This window comes from Sinohyriopsis cumingii, chromosome 15, assembly GCF_028554795.1.
Source record: "Sinohyriopsis cumingii isolate HCF-2022 chromosome 15, ASM2855479v2, whole genome shotgun sequence".
NCBI lineage: Eukaryota > Metazoa > Mollusca > Bivalvia > Unionida > Unionidae > Sinohyriopsis > Sinohyriopsis cumingii.
In genome coordinates this window covers 15380180-15406799 of record NC_142975.1, presented here as the reverse complement: position 1 = coordinate 15406799, position 26620 = coordinate 15380180, and the positions used below count along the sequence as shown (strand labels likewise).

Below are 26620 nucleotides of genomic sequence, written 5' to 3'. Positions count from 1 at the left end.
TGTCACTCCTCTGGCCAATCTTAAAAAAAGTGTCATGTACTTTCTGTGTGTCACATGTTCAATTCTGACTGGTTACAAATCCATACTAAGAAAGATCTGAAGAGCACATATTTTCCTTTCATGGATGACAAAAATAATTTTTACAGAAAAGTCCAAAGCTCAAAATGAATTAGGGAAAGTAATTATACAGTTTCTATAACAGTTAACTCTTAACTGGAACATACATACATCTGCATCCAGAGAGACTATAATTGTGACTACATTATTCTGCAAATATGATCACTATTTCCTAAATAGCCTCCTGTCCTTCCTCATCCTCCACTCTACCAATGCCTTGTAGTCTCTCTGAGGAGGTTCTTCAATTGAAATCATCATGAGTCTGTTGAAAACCCTTTCTTCTAGATGGCTTCTTTCAGCAGTTTTGGTTTGACTTTGATTGCTGAATCCTCTCTCACAGTCAACGATTTGGAATGGCATAACCATGGCCACTGATGCTAATTGAAGAAGAATTGGAAATGTGTCTGCATGATGTTGATGTACAATCTGCCAGAGTCTGCACATTCTGTCTCTAGGGTACATTTCTCTTTTAATGATAGTCTTAGCAAGAGACCACTCTGTCAAAACATGTTTTGGGTCACACAAAGGGGGACTGATAGCTTCTTTTGATTTCTTCTCCTGACCAAAATGATCACAGAGTTTTCATCTGGTCATAACCATACATTTCTTGTTCTTCAGAAGATAGGAATGTGAGGTTACGTAGACCAAGAACCTCAAATGCTGTTGCCACCTGTGTGCTGCTCTTTGGAAATCTTGCTGCCATCTCCACCTGCAAATTTATAACAAACTCGTGGCAAAGGTTAAACCATCATCTGAAACTTTTTTCAATGTGCTCCTGTGTAACTTAAGTTCAACACCATTGTATGTGATTTCAGTTTTGTCTCCATCCTTAGATGATTTCAATTTTTCAGACATACAGGTCTGGTGATAGGATTTCCCATGTCTGCTTTCTGTAAGGTAGAATTCAAAATACTGATGAAACAGCTGATATATCCAAGTCAGAGTTCTGTAAAAGCATATTTAACTGTGCTAAGTGAGGTATGATATCCATCATAATATTCATGCATGCCACAAATTGTAGTCTATGCATTTATTCAACAATTCTTGACACTCTTTTGTCTTGTTATTCTTTTTAAAAAGATCCACGAGATCCCCCCCCCACGCTGTGAAAAATTACATATAGTGCATCATAAAATGCCAGCCATATTATTTCATGCACCTCTCTGACTTTTAGTTGAGGACTGTCCAGAACATTCTTGATTTCCTTCAATTCAGCTGTTCTGTTAGCAGATTTATTAAAATAATAGTACAAGTCTTTAACTGTGCCTTGAAAGGTTTCCGTGAGGTACGGAATGTTTTCGATGCATGAGAGATACATAAATTCAATCTATGAGCCATACAATGAATGCTGATCAAGTGAGGCCTTTTTTCCTTGAACTGTGTTGCTACACCACTTTTGTGACCTGTCATCACTGATACTCCATCACTGAGAAAACCTACAACTTTTTCAAGAGGAATCTCCTTCCTTTCCAAGAAACGGACAACTTGTTTGAAAATAACTTCAGCAGTGTGTGACTGGCCTTCCACTGACACATTACCAAGAAAATTAGTTGTAGAAACAAGCATGGTTGGTTCAATGATTCTGGCATAAATGACCAGCTTCTTGGTATTTGATATGTCTGTACTCATATCAATTAAGATGCTAATGAATGGACTGCATCATACTTTCTGCATTAACTCAGATTCTATCACTGTTGCTATGCAATCCTGGAAAAAAATAAAGCTTGATGAAAAATCAAAGTATAAAAGTATTTTATTATCATTATTAGTATTATTTTATTATTAAAGTATTTGAGAAATGTAAAACAAATATATTTACAAAAAAGAAAACAAGTAAAATGAGCATAATCAGATAAAAATTGTGCATGAACTGTAATCCAAGAACATGGAATGTCTAAGGATGTTGCTTTGTGAAAATTCAGTCATTTTAAGAAATCCCATCAATGTGTTTAAATGCTAAAATAATATGTCACTACAGTCTCTCTCTCTTTGTTAATTAAAGTCATTGAATTACAGTAATGAAGTCAGTGATTATGCCTGACTGTATATGACAATTTTAAAAACAAAAAACGTTAGTATCATATACATCATTAATGGGATCATACATATGCACAGTTGTGATATAAGCAGATCAGGGTCAATGTCATTTGCTGCAATGATCATTAGAGTAAATAATAATAATAATAACTTATTTACTAAAGCATTATAAAAGTTTCAAGTGGTGGGATTTGTCTGACTAGTGTACTGTATCACGATGTCGACAGCAACTCCTTACATACTCAGGAAATTATTGTAGAGACTGTATCATCATTTCAAACATACGAAAACTCGTTAAAGTGATACTGAAATGTGACCTGTCTAGACAGGACAGAATTTCATGAAAAAAGAAACAGGTACCAATAATCCAGATTGATTAAAAAAGAAAAACGTTTTCCACCATTAAACGATGACAAGAAGTTATGACTAGCTACCGAATGCAATTTCATTGGCCAATCGCAATGCTAGGTGCTATTTTTAGTAACACAGGGATTCCTCAAGATATGCACTGACTGGAACCTAACTGATCATGTTTTGATTGCTTATTAGTATACAACATTTTTCTATCTAAATTTCAATGGAAAAATGTAAATAAAATAAAAGAACTTACCTGAAATTCCTCTACAGAAGCGCTTGATGAGTATGTTGCCTTTTCTCCTACTCTCATGTTGCCAACACCAACACCCAGAGAGTCAACAAAATCCAACAGTGAGAAGCATATTCTCCTTCACCAAGGCAACTAATATGGCACGAATAATTGATTCAGATTTCTTGCTGATAGCTGCCGTGCATGTAGTTTTAAGATTATCACTTAAGTTTCAAATCCTGAATCACCTGTTTGTGAGCTGGTAATTCAACATGTCTGTCAAGGGTTGATGTCCTGAAATTTGCATTTCCAAGTGTGAAAGAACCTTTTTTGCCAGTGTTTACACACCATCTGCAAAGCATCTAATTTTTTTCCATTAATTTCCAGCCATGGTCAATTTTGTTTCCAGTCTGAATTGAAAGAGTACTTTTTTCCTGGCATTAGATGGACCCTTAGTTTCATTGCTGCCATCTTTAAGCACATCATCACTAGCATCATCCGATATGGGATTAGCCTGAGGAAACGTGTTTGCTGTCATTATGCCTATTGACAGAAACTTCTGCACCCTGACTCATATTAGAAGTGTTACTGCTAAAATAATGAAAAAGTCTGAGATTGAACTGATTTAGCCATTGAACACGTTATCCCACCAAGCCTGTATCAAACGTGTTCTTTTGACCTTTGTTATAACCAATCATAATTGAGCACATGACACACAGAAATATGTGATGTATTTACAACAATACAAGTACAACATTTTTGCCAGGAATTTTACAGCGAAATAAAATAAAATAAAATAACGCATTTACAAAAAAATGCAAACAATTCTTAATTTTTGCACAATTTTGCGCGTATAGAATTATAAATCTTGTGGGAAATCTTAAATTTGGGGGAGATTTGCACGATCGCACGTCCTAGATGCTACCCTGCAGACAGCCTGTAAGGAAAGGGTTAACTTCGATCTTTGTATAGGACATGTCAGATTTGAAATTGTCCAGAATCAGTTATGTGGAAATCTAGAAGTAAGGCTGACCGCAATTTTGGCACCTAGTTATAAAAGGCAATAGATATGTTTAACCCTGATTGGTTACACTAAATAAAGGGCATGTTTCCCACACAAAATTTCTTGGTTTTAATATGCCCCATTGCAAAAATTAGTCTAAGTTTTCCTGCAAGAGGAAAAAAAAATAGGAGACTCCGAGATTGATTTTAGAAGAAATTCTCTCATAAAACATTTATCCAAGGGACCGGATGTCTGGAAAGTCGATGGACACAATACTGGCGGTAGAAGCAAGCAAAGCTTGAAAGCACAAGGGGAAATAGCTTCATTAACGTATCCATGTACCTATTTATCCAAGTATATAAGTACTTACGTATCCACCTACCCACACAAAGTTTGAGGGCAGGAAAGAGGCGAGACAATAGAGTTTGGAGAAGAAAAAAGAGAAAGGACCAAAACGAACAGCCACAGTGAAGTTGGAGTGAACCGGAAATAAGCAGGTTATAAAGTTGTACACAGCAATACTTCGATTGTTCACTCAATTCTATGATGAACCAATTCTTTCTTTTTCAAAAGAGAAGTGTGTGTGTGTGTGATTAGGATTTTTAATGTAGCTTTAACAATTTTTCAGTCATATCACTCTGATGTCTGCAGTGTGGCAGCTTATAGTGATGTCTAGCACTGGGGCATCATGCCACAGACACATAGCATTATGTCCGACCCAGTCACATTATCTGGACACCAGGCCGACCAGTCCTAACACTAACCTCTTAATGCTGAGCGCCAAGCGAGGCAGCTGTTAGTATCTTTTTTGTAAGTCTTTGGTATGACTCAGTCGGGGATCGAACCCATGACCTCCCGCTGTCGAGGCAGATGCTCTAACTACCAGGCCATCGAAGTGGTTTTGCAAATGAGAAGTGTATCATGCTAATGTAATGTATTATCACAGTTGTTTATGTAATTGATTATACTGTTGTATTTCATGTTCTATTTATCTGCTCAAAGATCTGTTTATTCCATCTTAAGTTTCACACTTTATAGTAATATTTACTTGATCTGGGCAACAATACATGGGGTGATCACCCTCTAGATAACGATAACCAAATAAAGTGGACAGCTTGTAATGACCTTAATTCAAAATAATATACAATTCACAATACCTTTTCATAAATGGATAGAATTAAAGATGATCCTGATGAATATCAAAAGACTTATGTGAAGAACTGTTATTCGAACACAGTGAAATGGTAAACATATGGTGCAAGTGTAACTGTGGAAAGGGGGTTACTTTGGACAAGTTTCTTATCTTTTGCTTTTATGTTATTTAGATGGGAAGACAAAAAGTTTCATCTTTTCAGGAAGGGGCAGATTAACAATGTAGTACTCTAATAGTAAAGTGACTGAGAATGGTATTCATTGAAGAAATGAGCTTTCATGTGATTTGCTAAACTTTTGAATTGCAACAATCAATCACAAGTGATAAATGAGAGATATTCCTTAACAGATTTGGGTCATGTACCAGTAAACTCTTTCACTAATATGCTAGGCTTACTGGCAAATGTTTACTAAAGACAGTGTCAAACAGAACAGTTCAAAGGCTATAATCATTTTACGCTTAAAATTTTGCAGTATTTGTTATGATTAAATGCAAATATACTGTATTAATTCTAATTTAGATGTCACTCTAAAAGGTGCCACCTTTCTATTTGATTCTGTAAAATTTCCTTGAGCAACAAATACTTTCGGCAATAGTGCTTGGTACACACCTCATAGCATTTCAGTGAAGAAAAAAGGGATCTTACTATCTTTCAAAAAAAGCTAAGATATGCTAGAGCTATTCAATTAGTGGAACAAATATTTTTGGAAAAGTTCCAGATAGTGTGAAGACAGATAAATGAAAACCACAAAGAAGCGAGGTAAGTAACTTGTTTCATGTGCTACTATAATCAAAATAATATAAATACATGTAGTCAGGAAACTATCATCTTTTACAGCATCTTTCAGAAATTATACTTGTTGATCTCTACAAGCTGACACATCTAAAAGTTAGCACCCAAAACTGCAACATTTCCAGTATGCACATAATTCCATACTGAAGCAGAATTCCTATCAAAATGATATATGAAAGATCCCTAGAAGTTGCAAAAGTTATCTCCCCTAAATTGGGTCCCTGTGATCTCCATTCAATGGCTGAGGTGGTATTGAAGCATTGAAGGGACAAGAAGCAACATTTTTCAGCAAAAAAAACCACCACAATAACAATAAAAAAGTACATCTCCACCCCTTCTGCAATTAATTATTGGTTTGTGTGATCAATCAGAATATACAATCTCAAGATTCTGATGCTACAAAAATTTAATCAGATTGCCTTCACTGCTGTTGTTTACAGTTTGGCCTAACTTTGGTTGGATTTGTATTATCTCTCACTTCTAAAACAAACGCAAATGCTAATAAACATCATCTACTTATAAGCTACAGTATTTATCATATAATTTGGGACAAGATAAAATAAATTATTTTTTTCCTGTCCAATAATATTGTTCACTGAAGTGAAGATGTATAAACAAATTGTGTTTGGCTGTCCTCAAGAGTTTCAATATATCATCAAACTGAAAATGAGAGAGAGAGAGAGAGAGAGAGAGAGAACCGATTACTTCAAGGTATGGTGCAAAATAACCAACTGTGTATTATTTCCATGTTAACAATATAACAATATTTCCCAAACAAAACTGTTATTAAATACGTTCACTGCGAGTGCAAATGACAATATATCTGCCAGCATGTTAAAAAAAAGTATTCAAGACAATTAATGCTGTTGATGATATTACCCTGCCGACATCAATGCCTGCCTGCACAAATTAGTATAACTACTAGGAGGCAAATAATAGAAGCTAGATTGGTGAATAAACACACCTGATAGAGAGAAACACTTGTTTCACATTAGGCTACAAAATACAAAGATTAGTTTATTATTGGAAGCCAACTTTGAATTGTTTTAAGTGTGCAGATGTTTTAATTTACAAAGTAGGCTGACCTATGGAAGACGACCTTCATTTCTTTTACTGATATAAACAGAATTTTGAAAATGAATTAAAGCAGTGAACAGTTTGGGCAGTGAACAGTTGGGACAGTGAACAGTTGGGGCAAATTAAGTGACACTCTAAGAATAGATCCTGTGAAATCTATTAAAGCATATGCTGCAAATGAATAGGTGTCAATTGTGTGGCATGATCACATGAAGTTCAGGTAAACTGTTAACTGAATATATAGGACTCCACTTGACACTGAACAAGTATCAAAACTGCAGCTTGATCAAGGGGTTGGAAAAATAAAGCAACTGTTGCCATTACAATTTAAGGGGTTTGAAGTGGCAGATAATGAAGAAAATCTTATTTGGGAATTAGATCTGGCTTACAAAAAAGGAAAATATAAATCGGACCAGAATTATTATTGGCTCAAATGCAAACAGTGTACAGCAAAACACAAAATATAATGCATAAGAGTTATTCAGACTTGCACCTAAACGGAAGAAATATATTAATAGTAAACAATCAAAGGTAAACAACATTTATGTACACTTCATTCGACAGTGAGTAATATTTAATATTTCAAATTATAAAAGTCCAAATAAATACAGACACTAGCATACTGTGTAAGGAATACCATAACGAAACAGTCAAGCACATCTTAGTCCATATGCATTTCTATATTGGAACAGTGGCATGAGAATGTAAAATTGTTTGAATTTCCATTATTGTGAATGTACTACAACCATGCAGAGTTTCCAATATTGCCCCTAGATTTATCAAAATTTTTTCAAATGTTTGCAGCTAGGAAGACATGTGTAAAGAAACAACATTGGCAGCTTTCTTATGATTTTGAAAAAAAATATCAGTTTTAGTGCATTTTGGGACATACAAGTTTGAAATGATTTCATTTTCAATTGATACCCTTTTATTAATCATTTCACCAGCTAATCTACCCACAAACTTGCAACTCAAAACCAAAGATTTGTCCTGTAACATATAGTGCATGAAAGATTACTTATAAAATTGATTTATGGTGTCCTAACCTATATGGTGTCACAACGTCCATCCATCCATTAATATATAGTGAATATGTATTCAACTTACTGCAACCATCCAGCAGCCAATGTATTTGTTGATTGCATTTTTACCCCATAATAAGATGTAGGCTAACTTAGAAAGTAAGCTCAAGTCCTGCAACGAAAAGAAAAGATGAAAAAATATAACAATACCCATTTAGCTCCTCACCTTCTAACAGTTTCATGGCCTCGTGCAAACTTACATTCAATGTATTCCCTTTAGAGGGGGAAGTCATACTGTGTAGTAACCTTCCTCCTTAAGGACCACATTCATTAAATGTAATTGTAAGTAATTATTTGATTAGCCAATGAAGAGTAAACTTTAAGGCAGGTTTTTGTTTGAAACAAGAAGTAACAGCAGGGAAATCAATTTAAATGAGTGAGAAAAAATGGAAATTTTTAACCTTGCCCTACAGCTAATTTTCAAACCTAACCATACAAAATATTCATCCACTTGGTAAACTAGAACAAGATAGTTTCATCTTAGTCTGCGAAGAAGAATTTTATTAAGTTTTAATTATTTTTCTTCTAGGAGTCAGTGACCTTGAGTCACTTATTCCTTACACGAAGTACTAGAAAATCCATAAATTTTGGTAACTGTACATGATGAACAACCTGAATAACTCAAAAGAAACAAAACTGACTAACGAATGGACAAACATCAGCATAACATAAAACACTCCACCTTAAGGCAGATGTATAAAAATGAGGCAATTTTCTACATATTTAGTTATTAATTTTAACGACATAATACCTGCTACTAATGCACTGCTTACCTTTTCTGGTACACCAATCTCATGTTGGCTATGGCAAAGGAACCAGACAGATCATATTTCTTTCTATTCTGGGACATCAATGTCATGTTGGCTTTGACAAAGGAACCAGACTGAGATCATATTTCTTTCTATTCTGGGACACCAGTGTCACGTTGACTATGATAAAAAACCCAGATTGAGATCATATTTCTTTCTATTCTGGGACACCAATCTCATGTTGGCTATGACAAAGACACCATAGTGAGATCATATTTCTTTCTATTCTGGGACACCAATTTTAAGTTGGCTATGATAAAAGAACCAGACTGAGATCATATTTCTTTCTATTCTGGACTTCCAATTACTGACTGATTTAGCTTGGACTGGTGACCTGGAAATACCAGAAAATGTAAGCTATACAATAGCAGCAGGTTATGTATTACTACTTTTAAATAGCAGAGATATGACAAAGTAAAGAATGTAGAGATGCATGACTTTCACACATCTGATTGATTTGTTGAGGCATAATTTTTAAAACCTGAATGATTGTTCTGACTTAAATCTTTTTTTACTGTATTGTTTTCACAAATGAAATTCAGGCATTTTCTTCTCAAAACTTACGTCAAAATTTGTGGTCAGCATATATTCTGTGGGAAGAACAAAGTTGACTATTTGGAAGACAGCTATGTATAGGATGCCAAGTGAAAGGCGAATAGTTGCAGGACCGACACTGAAAAAACAATAATGGTGTAAAGTTTATAATTTTATTGTGTAAATAATCCGTATTGTGGAAATCTGCAATTTGAATCATGAACCTGATATGCAAAAAAAATGATTAAAGCAAATTTTGCTACAACAATATTGCTCTCTTTAACAGCACAACAGAAACGTAATATAAATCAATTTTCTGCTCTTACAGTTGCAGAAGTTTCATCTACTGAAAACTAATTCAGTTATTTCATAATCTATACTATGGGAAAGAAATGGCCAAATCTTGCCCACTCAGTAATCACCCAGTATTGTGCACCATACAGCTATAAACTATTCAGAGAACCAAGGTCATGTTTAACAGATGTAAACTTCAACAGGTTTTGGTGATTCCCTGGCAAAGAGTGAATTCCTAGCCATGAATTCCTGGTAAATAGGGAATTCCTAGCCATGATCCCCTGGTAAAGAATGAATTCCTAGCCATGATTCCCTGGTAAAGAGGGAATTCCTAACCATGATTCACTGGTAAAGAGAGAATTCCTAGCCATGATTCCCTGGTAAAGAGGAAATTCCTAGCCATGATTCCCTGGTAAAGAGGAAATTCCTAGCCATGATTCCCTGGTAAAAAGGGAATTCCTAGCCATGATTCCCTGGTAAAGAGGAAATTCCTAGCAATATCAGTGGGATTAAGGATTGAATGCAGCTGCAAAAATTAAGCATCATTTAATTTATTAGCTGCCATAAAAATCACATAATAATATTTCTCAGTTTTAGATGCATAAAATATTAGATGGAGACACTCATTAATGTTATGACACAGTGAAGGTTTGTACATGGACACAGTAGCTAAAGGCTCTAGCATTTAAACATACATGGTATACAGGAAGGCAGCTTTCTTAAAAACATATGCCAATGTACTTTAATTGCTCAATTCATATAAAAATGACACAAAATGCTACACTGCACTGATGGGTAACTTCTCCAGGATCCCATATTTTGTTTTACTGGAATGGCCAAAAATGAAGTGACTGTTCTTTATGATGGAATCTGAGTATGATAAATATATTTTTAAAATGTTTTGATATGAAGACTTAGAATTTTGTAAAGAAGTTAAAATGTGAAAAATTGGCATTCAATAACAATGACTCCTTTAAATCAAAAGTCAAAGAATGCTTGAAATCCAGCTCCATTAAGGACTCATTGTTATGTGATCAACAAGGGCCATAACTCTATACAAAATAAGTACCATTGTTACCATATATCTTGAGAAGATAAATGATTATTTTCCTTTCTTACAACACATGATTAAATTTTCTGTCACCTAGATCAAATGTCCCAAAACTTACCAAAAAAACCCCAAACTGATCAACAAGGGCTATACATCTGTACAAAATGAAGTACCACAGTTACCATGTATCTTGAGACAAGAAAAATGATTACCTTCCTGTCTTGCAACTTATGATCACACATTTTGTCACCTAGATCATATGTTCCAAAGCTTACCGACACAATTGTTTTTTTGAATTTGCCTCCCCCATGCTGAAACAACATTCAGGGGCCACAAGTCCTCTAATGGCAAAAGTTTGAAAATTGAAAAACAAAAATTGAAATTTAAACTCTTCTGAAGCCTCATCCATATATAGCTGTATACCATGAATGGTCAAAATCAAACAGTTTCCAGTAAAGTTATCTTGTGGAAAACTTGCTAATAGATGGACAATGCAAATACTATGGCACTTTAACTTCATCAAGTGAGGCCAATTACACAAGCTATTTCTTTAACCAGTCTTGACAAAGAGCATCATATATTCAATTTTCTAATCAGGAGAAAATCCCTATCTTACCTATGAGGTATTCCCCCCCTCCAGCTATCTGTAAAGGCACCTTGAGTGAACGACATGTATCTCTTCATGCTGTACTGAAAAAGCAAAATAGTGATGGATAAAAAGTAAATTTCATTTTTTTAAAAAATACAAAGCATTTTTTAAACTTCTTTGGGACTAACACTACTTACCAAAATCTTTTTTTTCAAGAATTCAAAATAAGACCTTTTTAACTGCAAAATGTTGAAACCAGATTCTCTATACATTTTTAATGTAGATTTAACAATTTGAGTCATACTGCTACGACGTCTACAGCGCGGCAGTTTATAGTGATGTCTAGCACTGAGGCATCATGCTGCAGACATGTGGCATCACGAACAACCCAGTCATATTATCCTGACACCAAAACGACCAGTCCTAACACTAACCTCTCAATGCTGAGCACCAAGCAAGGCAGCTGCTAGTACCATTTCTATAGGTCTTTAGTATGACTTGGCTGGGGTTTGAACCTGTGACCTCCTGCATCCGAGGTGGACAAAACATGATTCTTAACCATGGGATGTATGTGTGTGTCAAGTTTTATGCCAATCTCCCAAATAGTTTAGGTGGAGCAGCAACAACAAACTTGTGCTAACAGTTGGAAAGATGATGGAAAATAATCCATCCCATAAGTTCAAGTCTATGACCAGTAGATTTAATAAAACCAGAGACCAGCTTAATAAATTTCACAAAAAGGAGAGTGTGGTTTTGCTGACATATCAAGATATCCTTAGTAAATACAAGTATCTGCAAAAACTTTATATATAGACACAAGGTCATAATATTGGATGAATACAGATATATAGGTTTTGAGGTGTAGGATACCAGTATTGATAGAACAAGAGTCTTTGAAACATTTTACTGGCCTCAACAAATTTTCTGGTATCCAAGATAAAACTATTTCTTTGTAAACTGCCGAGTTGAAACCAACAGTAATATTTTTCAGCTGTAACAAGATTTTAAAATTTGCCACTATGGCAGTCATAATGCATGTAAGATTAGCACCATCTGAATTTACCAGACATCATAAGAAGTCTCTTCGTTAAAGGGAACCAGGATAACTCAGCTGTTACAGCTTTGGATTTCTCCCAATATACACACTCAAATCAACACAACACTTGGTACTTTCTTGCATTTTTTCTGAGATTCTCAATATTAATCTTTATACTTTTGAGCTTTACAAGAGAATGAATATCCCTTTCATCTTCAATATGTTTGTGCTGGTTGGACAACATTTTTGGAAGATACTACAAGCAACACATTGATCACATAGGACTTCTGCATGAAAAACAATTTAAAGCATCTGATGTACTCATGTAAACTTAAGTTCCCTAACCAACTCCACTGAATTAATACAAAAAATCCAGATCAGGCCCAAACCCGGACAAGAAAACATCTGGATTTGACAATGGTAGTTTTGCATTTTTTTCTCTCTATTATTCTGCAAGTAAAAAATGTAAGGGTCATTACAGTAAGACTTGGAGTCAAATCATAAGAGTTGGCAGGTATGCTGTTGGATGTTAGATAAGCATCATATTCTTTAGGAATAATTAGACCTCTGTCTGCGTGTGGTCAAGTCTTAGGATTTGCTAATGTGGGTATGTGAGAAAGCTTGCCAGTAGCTTCTTGTGGGTTAGTGGTTCTTCCCAGGGTTTTCCAGGGTTCTTCCTCCACCAGTTATACTGGCCGCAATGTATAGCCTATCTTATGCTGAAAAATGGCATTAAACCCTACAACAACAACAAGATACAAAATATCCATGTTGATAGGACCTTCTGTTTAGGAAGTAAAAGTTCAAACAAAATTTACACAATGACTGCCATGTCAGCCATTCTGGATGTCAGATTGGCACTTTTTTAATTGACAGACCTGCCAACACTATAAAGACCTTCTCGGTAAGGCAGTTAATATTTCTCCGCAATTTTCAGTAATGGGTATCAAATTATTCTGTAGTTATATTGTCAACAAATTCGCCAGCCAAGGTTCTGACATGTTAACCTTATCTACACACTGGTGGATCAAGCAGATATTTTAGTACTTTGTCATAGCAATATATATTGGACTTCATGAATTGCCTCCCTTAGTAAGTAATGTCAACTAACCAATAGTGTGTCAACAGTGAAGCATTGTATATCAGCAAAAAATGGTGAAGGCAACTGACTTCAAAAGGATATTTTGTAAGTTTAACTTCAGAAGTATGACTACGTACCAGAGAAAAGCCATTACAGGTGTTATTTATGAGTCCATTCAAGTCATGTGCTCCCACTGTCTCGATCATGTAGGAACAGTATTCAAATTTGAACAACTTAATTTTGACTGGATGAGGTGGCTTGCAGCCATATCCAATGAAATTCACAGACCCGAAGCACAGAAATATCTGTTCAATTCAACAAAGTGTAGACAGGGTTGACATGTTGGAACCTTGGCTAGCAAAGACGTATTGGTGACTTGGAAACAGATTTTAAATGTGTGGTCCGATACATCAAAGGCTATATTAAGCTCATGTAAAATGCTTGTAAACTACACATTGGCCTTGATGACTTCCGGTTTAGTTATGGAAATTGTCAGTTACTTTTGGCTAGATCTTGCAACTTGATGTAAGCATTTAATTCAATTCATGTTCTTATGTTACGTGTTTAGACTCGAATAAACAGCAACACATGAAAGAGTGAAAACAAGAAGCTTTGAAAAATTTAAGAAATTATTTATTTCCCTGAAAAATTACTGTAAGAATGAAAAAAATAAGAACTTATGGTTTAAGAATCAAGTCCAAAAATAATAAAAAAAATATTCCGCACATAAAATTTTATAAGTCCTAATACTGAAATGTTCTAATGATTTAAAGTTCGAGTCCTGACGAAGAATCTGAGATGGAAGGCAATAACGTATACTATATCCTGTTCAATGTTGTTGTCTACAGTTCCTTGTAGAAAAACAATAAATAATCCTATGGTTTGGAAATCCAAATAAAATTTTTAAGAAATGTCTTTGTTCATGAATTCTGTATGAGCACAAAAATATTTCCAGAGAAATGAATTAATCTTTTAGAATCCAAATAATCTGAAGAAAAATTAACATATAACTCGAAAAACTGGCTACAACAGAAGGAAAACACTTGACATCAAGCGTTTTTAAGCCCATAATCTGAGATCTCCCTCTAAACATCACTATTAAAACTAAGTAATGCGCAATTTTGGAAATGCCTAATTGCAAAACAGAGGATCACGTGATCATGTTTACATATAAAAAAAATTATGTAGCCCCTGTATATCCTTGATAAGAAACAATCATTTTACTCTGAGAAAAAAAGTTGTTTACAAGCCTAGGGTCAAGTATTCAATACAGCTTCGATCTCACTCTTATTACTCACACAATAAAAATAAATAAAAAAAGAACTTGTTGACGTGACTGTTACTAAATTTGAATCAAGGTCGAGAACAGGTCAGCCTTATGTGTTTATAGAAATGAACAGTCAAAGTCAAACTATTTTCTGGAAAAAGTATGAGCAGCTAGTAGACAGAACTACATTATTTTGACATATAATGAAATTTCAAAAAATAGAAAGATTTTAAAACTTATAAACAATTAAATCAAATATACAGAACAATGTGGTAGCAGAAATTATCTATACCAGCTATGAGCAATACTCAGATTAACAAACATGATGTCCAAAAGATGCAACTGTTGCCATTTATGCTTTTTTTCCAAGTATGGCCAATGATCTAAATATTCCTTTTACAAGTCTGTGCTTATTGGACGTTTTTAGGACACTGACCATACCATTTATCTTCAAAGTGTCTGCATTCCATACAATGCTTTAACAAAATGCAAAGGTCTGATAACACAGGTATTTTGTGTGAAAAACGATGTAAAGCATCTGCTATATTAGTTTCAAGTTAATCTAGTTACCTGACCAACTCATCTTTGTCTAATGTGAAAAACCCAAAACTTGAACAAACAAGGACAAGACATAACCCAGATTTGATCACATTTATCATATTTTTTTGTATTTGTTGAAAGTTTATAGTTTAAGGGTTGTTTCAGTAAACCTTGTGGTAAAAACAAAAGGGTTGGAAGGTCTGGTAAAAACCCCAAGTCAATACGAACATCCATCAAGATTTTCAAGCCTGCTGCCATAGTAACCATACTCCATCAAGACTTTCAAGTTTGCTGCCATAGTAACCATACTGATGATCAGATCAGCATCATTTTCATTCAGAACCAACTAGACAAAAGAAATTATCTAGTGAAATTTTTTTGTCTATATGACTTTCTGTTCATAAGTAATGACAAGAGTTTCAAGATGGCTTCCATTTCTACTAGAATGGATGTCAGAGCAGCACCATTTACATTTAGAACCAACCAGACAACACAAGTCTTTCAGTGAAAATCCCATGCTAATACAACCATCCATTTAACAGAAGCAGTGATAAAAAAATATTTCAAGATGACCAATATGGTGGTCACATTTTATATCTGTGTAGCACCATCTGAATTTTAGATCAACTAAGCCTTGGGATGAATGTGTGTGTAAAGTTTCATAGCAAATTGTGATAACTGACAACAGGCCATCTCATCAGCTTTTCTGGTCAATGACCAGTAAACCTAATAAAATCATTCTGGTTAGGGCTGTTTCATTTAAACATACATGCTACCCAGAGAAGGATGTTTTTTAAAAAAAAATATATGCCAGGGTACTTTGATTTGACCAAGTTAATATTAAAATGATAATAAATTTCTAAACTGCATCTATGGGTGAGTACCCCAATTTAAAAGTGCCTTCCCTGGGTCCCATGTATTTTTTAATGGAACAGCCCTTACATTGTTTTCCGTGTTCATTATGATTTGCATTGGCACAACCAGTGTTTAAGAGAAAACTTTCTACATCAAAGTACAATCTGATTCAACTCAAATTTCTAGACTTACATTGCAAGGAGGCATAGTCACTGGAACCCATCCGGAATCGTATTCAACTGAACATAGGTATTTCTAGACTTACACTGCAAGGAGATATAGTCACTGGCACCCATCTGGGATTGTGTTCCAGTGACCTTAACTGATAGCAAATAAGTTGCAGCCTTCAGGATTCTGAAAGTCAATGAAGTTATTCAGCATGGATATCCATTAAATATTGACAATCCTACTGCTGTCTGACTATTGGCCTGACTATCTATTTAGACACTATGAAAATTAGCCAGATGTCAAATCAGCCCACCTGGTTGATGCCTGCCAGATCTCCATAGAAACTGGCTTTTAATCAGAAAGAATTGAAGCAAAAATGATCCTAGTTCTTGTCAGTACTGTACCTGGGGTCCCACAAGGAATCCACAAAAGCAATAGGTGTGTCCTAGTAACTCCAGCAGACTGGGCGATTTTGTAAGAGCTGACTCCTTTTGCTCTGCTGTCAACTTTTCCTGAAATATAACAAGATCTGACAAAATCTCTTACCAATATTAGTACCCCGGTCTGTGCAGAATCTACAGAATCACACCCTAAGAAGCGTAACATGTTATTTCTGTACGTTTTTACAACAGCATTCAAGTGATTACTTTTCTTGTGTTTAACTTGTCATGATGTAAATCAATAATGAATTAAATGCACAGCAAGGAATTTCTTATAAATGGGGGGGGGGAGTGTGTGTGTGTGTGATTTGGATTTTTAACATAGCTTTAAAAAAGATTCAGTCATATTGCTATAATGTCTGCAGTGTGGCAGTTTTAAGTGATGTCTAGCACTAGGGCATCATGCTGAGAGCTCGAGCAAGGCAGTCTTTGGAATGACTCGGCTGAGGTTCAAACCCACGACCTCCCGCATCAAGGCAGACGCTCTATACACTTAGGCAACCGGAGCAGTTGTTTGTAAAAGCGGACCTTTGATAATGAGGCCACTTCTTCTTACCACATAGACATTTTTTGGAACAAAGGGACATTTTCTTTTGATAACCAATGAGTGACAGCCAATTATCTCTTCTGGAAATAAAATCAGACAAAAGCATATTAACGTATGCATCAAACACTAAATTGGCATTGAAGTTTACAAATAAAATAGCAAAAAGTAATGGAATATAATAACAAAGACAACAGCAAAAGTTCCAACAAAATCAGTTTTTGAACTTTTCTCAATTTTGAATAATTTCAAGGGAAATAAGTTTAGTTGGCTTTTTTATATGATGAAACAGATGACCAAGATGCACATTATTCGATACAATAAGGATAGAGTGAATTTCAGTACGGAAATGGATGGAGTATACCTCGCATGTAACAAGAAAACTTGTAGGGTTGCTCAGACTAAAGAACATGTAGGTATTTGCAAGGCCTCTTGAGAAAGTGTGCTGACCAGACACAAGTGGAAGCATTAACTGACAAATGAGAGGATGGCACCAAGCCCTGTGTCCGTAGAATACAAGGCTCATTTGACTTCATCTTGGTAAGCAGAATACCTTTTAGCACTTCTAGTGATAAAACATGCGCAAAAGACATTAACATCTTTGGTTTGGCAGGAGGGACTTGGGTGGATGGGATATACGAGGTAGTGGATGTTTCCCTAATGTTTTATGATTTGTAATATATCTAAAAAAAGACCCCATTTCTATGACTTTGGCACCTAACCATTTGACCCATGAACAATCCAATGGCAAATCAACAAAGAATAACAAGGAAGGAAACAATTTAAAGAAAGAATAGCTATATTTACAGCTGACAGGAGATGAAAACAGTCAAACTGAAAGAATGACTCAAATAGGATGAAATAATTTATTTCAAGCAACAACCATTCAGAGGACAACTATCAAATATCACTAAATGTGGAGTGTTTCTGGGAAAGCAATTTACTCTTGATTGCATCAGCACTAGTCTTGTGTGTGCTTATTTGCCAACAAATACCAATCAATCAATCTAATGCGAATAAAATACACTAAAACACAGCAGTAAAATGTTGCATTACCTCTTCTTTCTTTCCATCATAGACATCCACAACTACCCCAGTTAGTCTAAGGGTGAGAACACACTGGGCCAAGGTCCAGCTGATATTGTAAACGGCCTCTGTATTCTGCAGGTAACCCAATATCAAGTATCCCTGAAAATAACAATTCCATCATGTAAACAAGACTGGCTCTACTGGCTGAAAATAATTTTTTGCAAACAAAGATAAGACTATTTCTTCCCTTAAAACTGCTGAGCATTGAAATCGGTGTTCTTCAGCTATAACAAGATTTTCAAAATTAGCTGCCGAAGATCTAGTAGGACACATTCTTATTGGCCAGTGTAAGACATGGACACTTGCTGTAGAGCATGTGATGCTTGTTTGTGTTGGTTAACTCAAAAGAATGAACATGGCAAGCATAAATGATTCAAACCAATCACAATTGTTGTTACATACTACACTGGCTTATAGACTAATAAAAATAATCCCCCATGGAAAGTTTACTTTTTCTTACAGGTCAGACTCAAAAGTGAATGGGATTATGGGAATAATGATAATGTAAATCATAAACACAGCTCAGTGCTCCCAAAAATTTTTCAAACACAGGCCCAAAGCTGGTGACTTTTTAAAAAAAAATCACAAAAACTGATTCAACTTCCATAAGCCACGACTCCAATTCCATGCATACAAACAGGACTACTGGTTTTTTTTAATATTATTTGTCACACAACATTGCAATTGCTGTATTTTAATCATGAAAAGAAACAATCATACTAAACTGATTGTGTGTTTATTTACATATCTAAATAATCTACAAATAACAATGTTTCCATACAGGTCCTGTTATCGACCAATGCTCAATCAATGTCCTCCTTACTCACTGGATCAGCAGCGCTGATATTCATTAACATTTTACGTGCTTTATATGGTTGCTCTTTTGACTTCTCATGTTGTTCAATGCTTAAATTGTATTGCACTACTTACTCAAACTTTTCTGTGGGAATCATTTTTTGGTTGCTCTTTCATTTTTATCTTAAAAGTTGTCATGGACCAGCTTTAGTTCCTTTATAACTTTAAACACCTCCAAAAAAACATCACATTTGGTTTAAACTCTCAATATGTTAATAAATGGATAATCAATTAACAGCTTGTTGTGTGCACATTTGCCATAATCCGATTACTCAGCCATGCATTACTGCACTGGTCACAATTACTGCTGAACAGTTCTGATCCCAGTAGACTCTTTGCAGTGGTTTCTGTAATGCATGGACAAAACACAAAAAATTATGGGAGGGGGTGATTTGCTGCTGAATTTATTAATGAATTAAAACACCAGTTAATTTTCATAAACAGCAGATATCAACTATAAAACAGTATGTGCAGTAGACAGCCTTAAAAACTGTACTTTTGTCCTACCTCTGTAGCATCACAGGCAATGTGTTTCACCATTCATAGGTCACATGCTTGACTTTGTAGATGATCTTCATAAGGGTAAGGAGCATACATGGGGATAAATATTTAAAATAAACTACTCTTTCCACAACCTGAAAATAAAATTCTGCATTTCATCAGCACAAATGAAGTTTTCTCAGGCAAATTACAATCCCAATGGGCACTTTATTTAGAAGAGTGGATGGATCAATCTGAAATTAAAGGGGCTCCTGGCGTCTGGCCATGAAAGCTTTTGTGCACTGACTCAGATAGCCATAGAAGACACAAGTTTCATGTCAGTGGAGGCCAACTACTAAAAAGCTGACAGACAGACAAGTCTGGTGACCCTTCAATAACTGATTTATCAGAAAAACTGAATTGTTAGATTATTTTCTTTTCTACCTCAACGAGTTTTAAAAAGTATTTAACTTTCCATTAGCAGGACCTGTGTAAAGTTACTAGTATTACACAATATTTATGAATAGGGCAAACGGTTATGAAAAATTTTGATTACATCAAACTGGGACAATTGCAGTAATTTAATGGACATCCAGAAAATCTGGGCAACCAGTTTTTCATACCTGGTTGCCCAGGGACAATAATGGATTTTAAATATTTTTCTACCCCCATTATACTTTTTAAAACTTTATAAGAATTATTAAAACTTCTCTGAATTTGCTTTACCAGTTTTTGTACAACACTTACAACAACTGTGAAGATAAGTTCTAGTCGAAAACAGACTCCAAAACAAAGTCCTCTTTTTATAGGTTTATTGGATGAAACAATAGATAGAATGATTAATCATATCAGTAATGGATGTGGATATGGCTAATAATTTTCTTTGATCTTCCAACTGGGTGGCAAAAATTCAGCTTGTCATTTTTTTTCTCCAAGACTAATGTGTTAACTTTATGCAGGAATTCTATAGACAGCAGTGTAACTTTTGATCATCAAAACTGATTATAGAACACAAAATTTCTTCATCTAACTTTCCTTCTTACTCTCTGTAATGGAAACTGACACAAAATTTGACAATTTTTGACGACTTTTATTGAAACTAAAGGGGTAGTGGGAATGGCATGAAATCATGGAAAGGCAATTTGAACTTTGCATTCAGGGCATGTTTAAAATGAATCTCAAACTGCCACATAGCAAGTACCCTGATCAAACTGTCTTTGTTAGTATGGACTGAACTTGTTACTTTTAAGACAGCACAGATGATATTTAGTTTTTAAAAAATGCACTTGCACTTACTAAATTTCTATGATGAGGCACTTGCCCTAGGTTGGGTAATCCAATCTGCATGGGTACTGATACAATAATTATTAGTAGCCCTACAAAATTTTCAACTTATCTAAGTTTGTTGGACAACGATTTTTGCAAACCATGTTTTGTAAAACGTTTACTTACATTATTGAACACGAAGGCTACACCAACTGAGAGTTTTGTGCCACCAGCCACCAACAACAGTAACCAAATGGCGCAAATGTTGATTAATGGATGCAGCAGTTCCCAACCTGCAGTAGAGAAACAGAAATTTAGAACATGGCACTTTATCTGGTCAGTACAACTTGAAGAAAGATTGCATATACACATCCGTCTTAAACAGACACCTGTGAAAAAAGGACAAACTTGCCTCTTAACAAAGTACTATGAATGGAAGTTCAATTATCAAACTTAGTTTATGAATAAATACTGTTCTTCAAATACTATTATCATTATTATTGATGAAATGATTCATCAATATATTGATGCATCAATACTTTTGCTGTGATGATATACATAATGATACAACTTAGTTTATGAACCAATATTGTTCTTTAAATAATATTATTATTGATGAAATGATTCATTGCTGTGATGATACACATAATGATACAACTGGTGGAAAGTCAAAATAAAATGATATAATATGGAAGTTTTTTTTTATCTTCAGCACTCACAATTGTATTAGTCGTTTGTCTTGTTGCCTTGTCATTCTTTGAACTATGAATTTGTCTGAGACAGCTTTTGCAGACACATGCACTCATTTTTATTAGCTAAAATGAAAAGGATGTGACAAGACTCACATGCCATCTAGAAATTAACATCATATGACACAGTCGGTAATATTGCCCCCACCCCCTCCATGGTAATTATTTTACAGTAACAGCTTGTTTGGTATAAAGTAGTCCGAGTTAGGCTACCAAGAAAACCCCAATACAGCTGATACCCAGCATGCTGTATCTTCAGATGACAATTTTTGTTCAGCAAATACTGCCTGATGATCGTTAGGACAATAATTTTTAAACATTATTAAGTATGTGTGTGTGTTATTTATATTTTTAACGTAGCTTTAAAAAAAAAATCAGTCATATCGCTACAATGTCAGCAGTGACAGTTTATAGTGATGTCTAGCACTGAGGCAGCATGCCACAGACATGTAGCATGATGTCCCATGCAGTCACATTATCCTGGCACCAGGCCAACCAGTCCTAACACTAACCTCTTAATGCTGAGCACCAAGCGAGGCAGCTGTTAGTACCATTTCTGTAAGTGTTTGGTATGACTTGGCTGGAATTTGAACCCGAAACCTCCTACATTCAAGGCAGACGCTCTAACCACTAGGCCATCGGAGCAATTCATTATTAAAAAAGTTAGATTACTGGAGCTGGGAAAGTGTTAATGAAGATACCAGTGGGTGATTTTAAGACCAAAAATGGTGTTAAATAGGAGTCTAATGTACATGCTGGATGGACAAAAATATATAATGCCGATCAATCACCCTTTCAGCAAATGTAGGAAAGGCACAATACTAAGTCAAATTAACATAAATTCAATTTAAAAGCAGAATGCATTTTTCATTTTTTTTCTCAAACAATTTAGCCCTGCAGGATCATGTGCTACAAAACAATATTTCTCTAGTGGGGTTAAAAAATAAAGTGAATAAGAATGAAATAAAAAAAGAAAGAAATTAAGTTGAGATATTGTGATAAAAATTCTTCTAACTGGTGTGAGTCCTGCACCTGATCAGATGGAGCATCATAATTCACATGGCATGTCTTTACAAAAGGCCTCATTCACATGACATGTCTTCAATGAAGGCCTAATTCACATGACGTGTCTTCAATGAAGGCTTCATTCACATGACATGTCTTCAATGAAGGCTTCATTCACATGACATGTCTTCAATGAAGGCCTCATTCACATGACATGTCTTCAATGAAGGCCTAATTCACATGACATGTCTTCAGTGAAGGCCTAATTCACATGGTATGTCTTCACTGAAGGTCTAATTCACATGGCAGGTTTTTACTGAAGGCCTAATTCACATGACATGTCTTCACTGAAGGCCTAATTCACATGGCATGTCTTCACTGAAGACCTTTCTTGAGAAAATGCTTCATTTGCATAAAGCAGTCAGTCACTCACTTCAAGTGATCATCTAAAACAGTAAGAAACCACTGTGTAGTTAGGAAATATCTCTCCACTAGCCACAAAACAGCTGACAATTTAACATTACTTTTCCTGTGTAAATTTCACATGGAGAAATGATAACGGAAAAGTGACTATCAAATAAAGGTGACCATTAGGGCAGGCTTGACTGTATATTCTATTAATAATCTCAAAATGTATCACTTTATCTGTTGTGATCATCTATCCAACATTATCCTGAGATTTTTGAACTTTGATCCTCTTGCTATTTAATCAGCTTAAATGTACTTTGTCCTCTGGTAATGATTACTCCACACAATCAGGAAATAATACAAGAAGCCAATCAAAATAATTGGGGTTCAAAATACACAGTAGCAAGTAACAGACTGACTATTGTTTTGTGCTTTTCCCACTTACATGAAGAAGCAACAACAAAAATTAATGTTCCCATGTGACCACTGCATTACCTGTTCATCATGCACTTTATTGGCTAGAATATTAATATTATTACTATATTTATGCTTCAAACGCTTACCAAAATTAAAGTAACTAATAGCAAGGCCACAAAAAGTGAAGTAGAGGTGCTGGACATGAGATGGTTTTCGATGGATAACAGCTCGGTACACGAAACCCAGTGGGAAGCCTGTAAATTAAACAATTCAGATATACATGAACCACATAAAATATTAGATATAAGCATTTATTAATTAAACAATAGTAGAAATGACAAGTATATTCAACATTAATCTTTCAGCAACATCTGGTCAAACCTTCCAAACATCCCAGCTTTATACATTTTTCCAGCCATTTGGCAAGAACAAGTAACTTAATCTGACAAGTTCTTTTCAGACTCATTCCTTTTTTCATCCTTATAATTCTCTTCACTATCTAATATCTACAATCTGAAAAGTGCAACATTTGTAATTATTATTATTATAAATAATTATTATTATTATTATTGTATTTCAAAAGGAACCACTTCAATCCAATTTCATAACAGATTCAACACATGGATGCATGCAATACCTTCAATGCCTGCTTATTGTGTCATTTGAGAATACCATACCTTTAATGCCTACTTTTTGTGTCTATTTGAGAGTACCATACCTTTAATGCCTACTTTTTGTGCCTATTTGAGAGTACCATATCTTTAATGCCTGCTTTATCATGTCTATTTGAGAACCATATCTTTAATGCTTTACTGTGTCTATCTGAGAGTAAAATATCTTTAACACATTAACCCCTGAAGGCTTTTGTCATTTTTGCCTGAAAATCGAGTAGGAAACACATTTTGAAAGCTATTTCTGAATAGATCCAAAAACATCAAATCCCAGGTGATATTTCAATAACTTACTGCCTAGTTGTGTTAGAAACATCATTTTTCATTGGCTATTTGGCTCACGCATGAACAGAAGGATAAAAGTTTTTTCTTCTTTTTTTTGCTATACGGAGCCAATTATTTTTGTATCGAGACCACTCTTTATTCCAAATGCCCATCTTATCCTACTTTTTGCAAAGGTTCATCTGTCTGTTTGCAGTTCATACTGCTTTGCCTTACATCTGGGACCAAAAAGTATAAAATCCGGACACAAAATCGGATTATGACCACAGGTGAATTTTGGGTAGAAAAAAATCGGGTCCAAAATTTTTTGAACTGTATTTTGTAGTGCAACTAGTTATTCCAGATTACATGTATTTGTTATCATTGTTGAGCTACATCTGTCTACCTTTCTATAATAACACCCTCTTTAGTGTATCATGCATGACCATGACGCTACAGAGTTCGGCAGTAGGCTACTACCTTCTGCCACGTTAACTCGTCGCTAGGGGTTAATGTGTTAATGCCTGCTTTATTGTGTCTATTTAACGTCTGCTTATTATGACTATTTGAGAGTACCAAACTTAACACAAGATATCTTTTTAAAACTCCATATAACATTTACTAAGTACAATGATGGGATGACAGTTCGAAAGAAGCTTGATATGTAACATTTACACATACATGTAGAACAGTTGATAAGGGCACGATGGCATGCTTTGTTGTATAAATGACAGTTTACCAAACATATTTAGTCAGAGTGACCTTATTTCTAGTGGTGGTGGGTACATGTACTCCTTTCAAAACAAAGTTGGCTTTCCAAGAATTTAACAGAATGTTGTTCTCATTTGCTACACCATGGCACATTCAAAATTCCCAATAAAGTATGAAAATTAAGCCACTGTAACCTCATTTTGCCTGTGATGTTCAAAACTCCACAATGAATTCTTGTAGCATTTGATCTTGAACCTGACATCACTGACACAAAATTATTCATCTTAATTGTCTTGGTAAATGTTAACTTGCAGAGGTCAAGAGACAATTTTGGATCTTGAGACAGTAACCTTTCATAAGCAGGTGGTATTACATCTTTGCTAGCCAAGGTTCCAATGTGTTAACCATATCTACACCTTGGGGGATCTTACAGATAATTTCACAGCTTTGTCCTAGTAACCGACACTATGTGTTGTTTTCACAGACGTCACAACTGAGTACGCAAATACCCACAAAGCAACGCGCGCACACCTCGAGTCCCTAACAAACCTCTGTCAACATTAGTCATCATGTATATTCAAGATAATAATTTGATTTAACTGTCGATAAGGACATTTATTTCATCGAAGTGATACATAGATTATACCTAAAATTAAGGGCCATATAGCATGAAAATAAAAACAAAGCTGTTAAGTTCCCTTGCTTATATTGAAAGATGGAATAGTGAAGTTTAACCATGATCGTGCATATTGCTATGAAATAGAAATGCAATTATTTCTTTTTACAAACAGACAATATTGACATTTTTAAAGTGTTTCATATCATATCCCTAAGCTTGTTGTTGTTGGGTTTAACGCCATTTTTCAGCACAGGATAGGCTATGCATGGTGGCCTGTATTGATGGTGGAGGAAGAACCTGGGAAAACCCCGGGAAGAACCACCAACCCACGAGAAGCTACTGGCAAGCTTTCTCACATTCCCACATTGGCCTGAATCCTAGACTCGAACCCACGCAGACAGAGGTGAGATGGCAGTGATCCGTAACAGAGAGTGCTTTAGACCACTCGGCCCCCCCCCCCACACACACAGCTTGTAAAGAATATTTTAGGACAATGATTTTCGGGATACAATATCAGCTACAAATTAAAATTTCATAGCATCTTTTATGCCAGAACTTTTATGTACAAATACTTTTCATTACAATAGGTGTTTGTGTCAAAGACAAACCAATTTAATTATAATGGCCACATATTGTATTTGTGGTGGAGATGATGGACGTAGGATGATAATGAATGAAAGCGATAACCATTCAAAGAAGTTTCATCTTCAGTGTGTTCAAACGAAACACATGCCTAACGGAACATAACTGTGTTGAATGTCAAAACGAAGTATTCCTAAAATGCTTTTAGAAATATGAAATTATATATTAACAATTAGCTCTTAACTTGAACGATAACCAAATGACTGATTTCAGCCCATGAAAACTGAAAATCATTAATGTTTATATTTGTTTGTGTATCCATTTGTGTATACTTTTGTTTATTGATCGATCTGTTTGTTTATGAAAGAATTAAAGATGGTTGAAATTTAAATGTTTTACTTGAAGAAAACAAGTAGAAAAGTCACGCATTCAGTTTTGTACGGTTGACAGG

At 35.1% G+C, this 26620-nt stretch overlaps 1 protein-coding gene across 1 annotated transcript in view; it reads right to left on the bottom strand.

Annotated features, from left to right (window-relative positions):
* LOC149781301 (lysophospholipid acyltransferase 5-like) overlaps nt 1-26620 on the bottom strand; it is a 56883-nt gene that overhangs the window by 25608 nt on the left and 4655 nt on the right. The window contains exons 2-8 of the mRNA XM_089935389.1: nt 23472-23579; nt 20933-21039; nt 18113-18244; nt 16477-16584; nt 11153-11226; nt 9222-9330; nt 7874-7960 (exon numbers count right to left, since the gene is read on the bottom strand). Coding sequence (XP_089791515.1) covers nt 7874-7960; nt 9222-9330; nt 11153-11226; nt 16477-16584; nt 18113-18244; nt 20933-21039; nt 23472-23579 — 725 coding nt within the window. The remainder of the gene's footprint in view (nt 1-7873; nt 7961-9221; nt 9331-11152; nt 11227-16476; nt 16585-18112; nt 18245-20932; nt 21040-23471; nt 23580-26620) is intronic.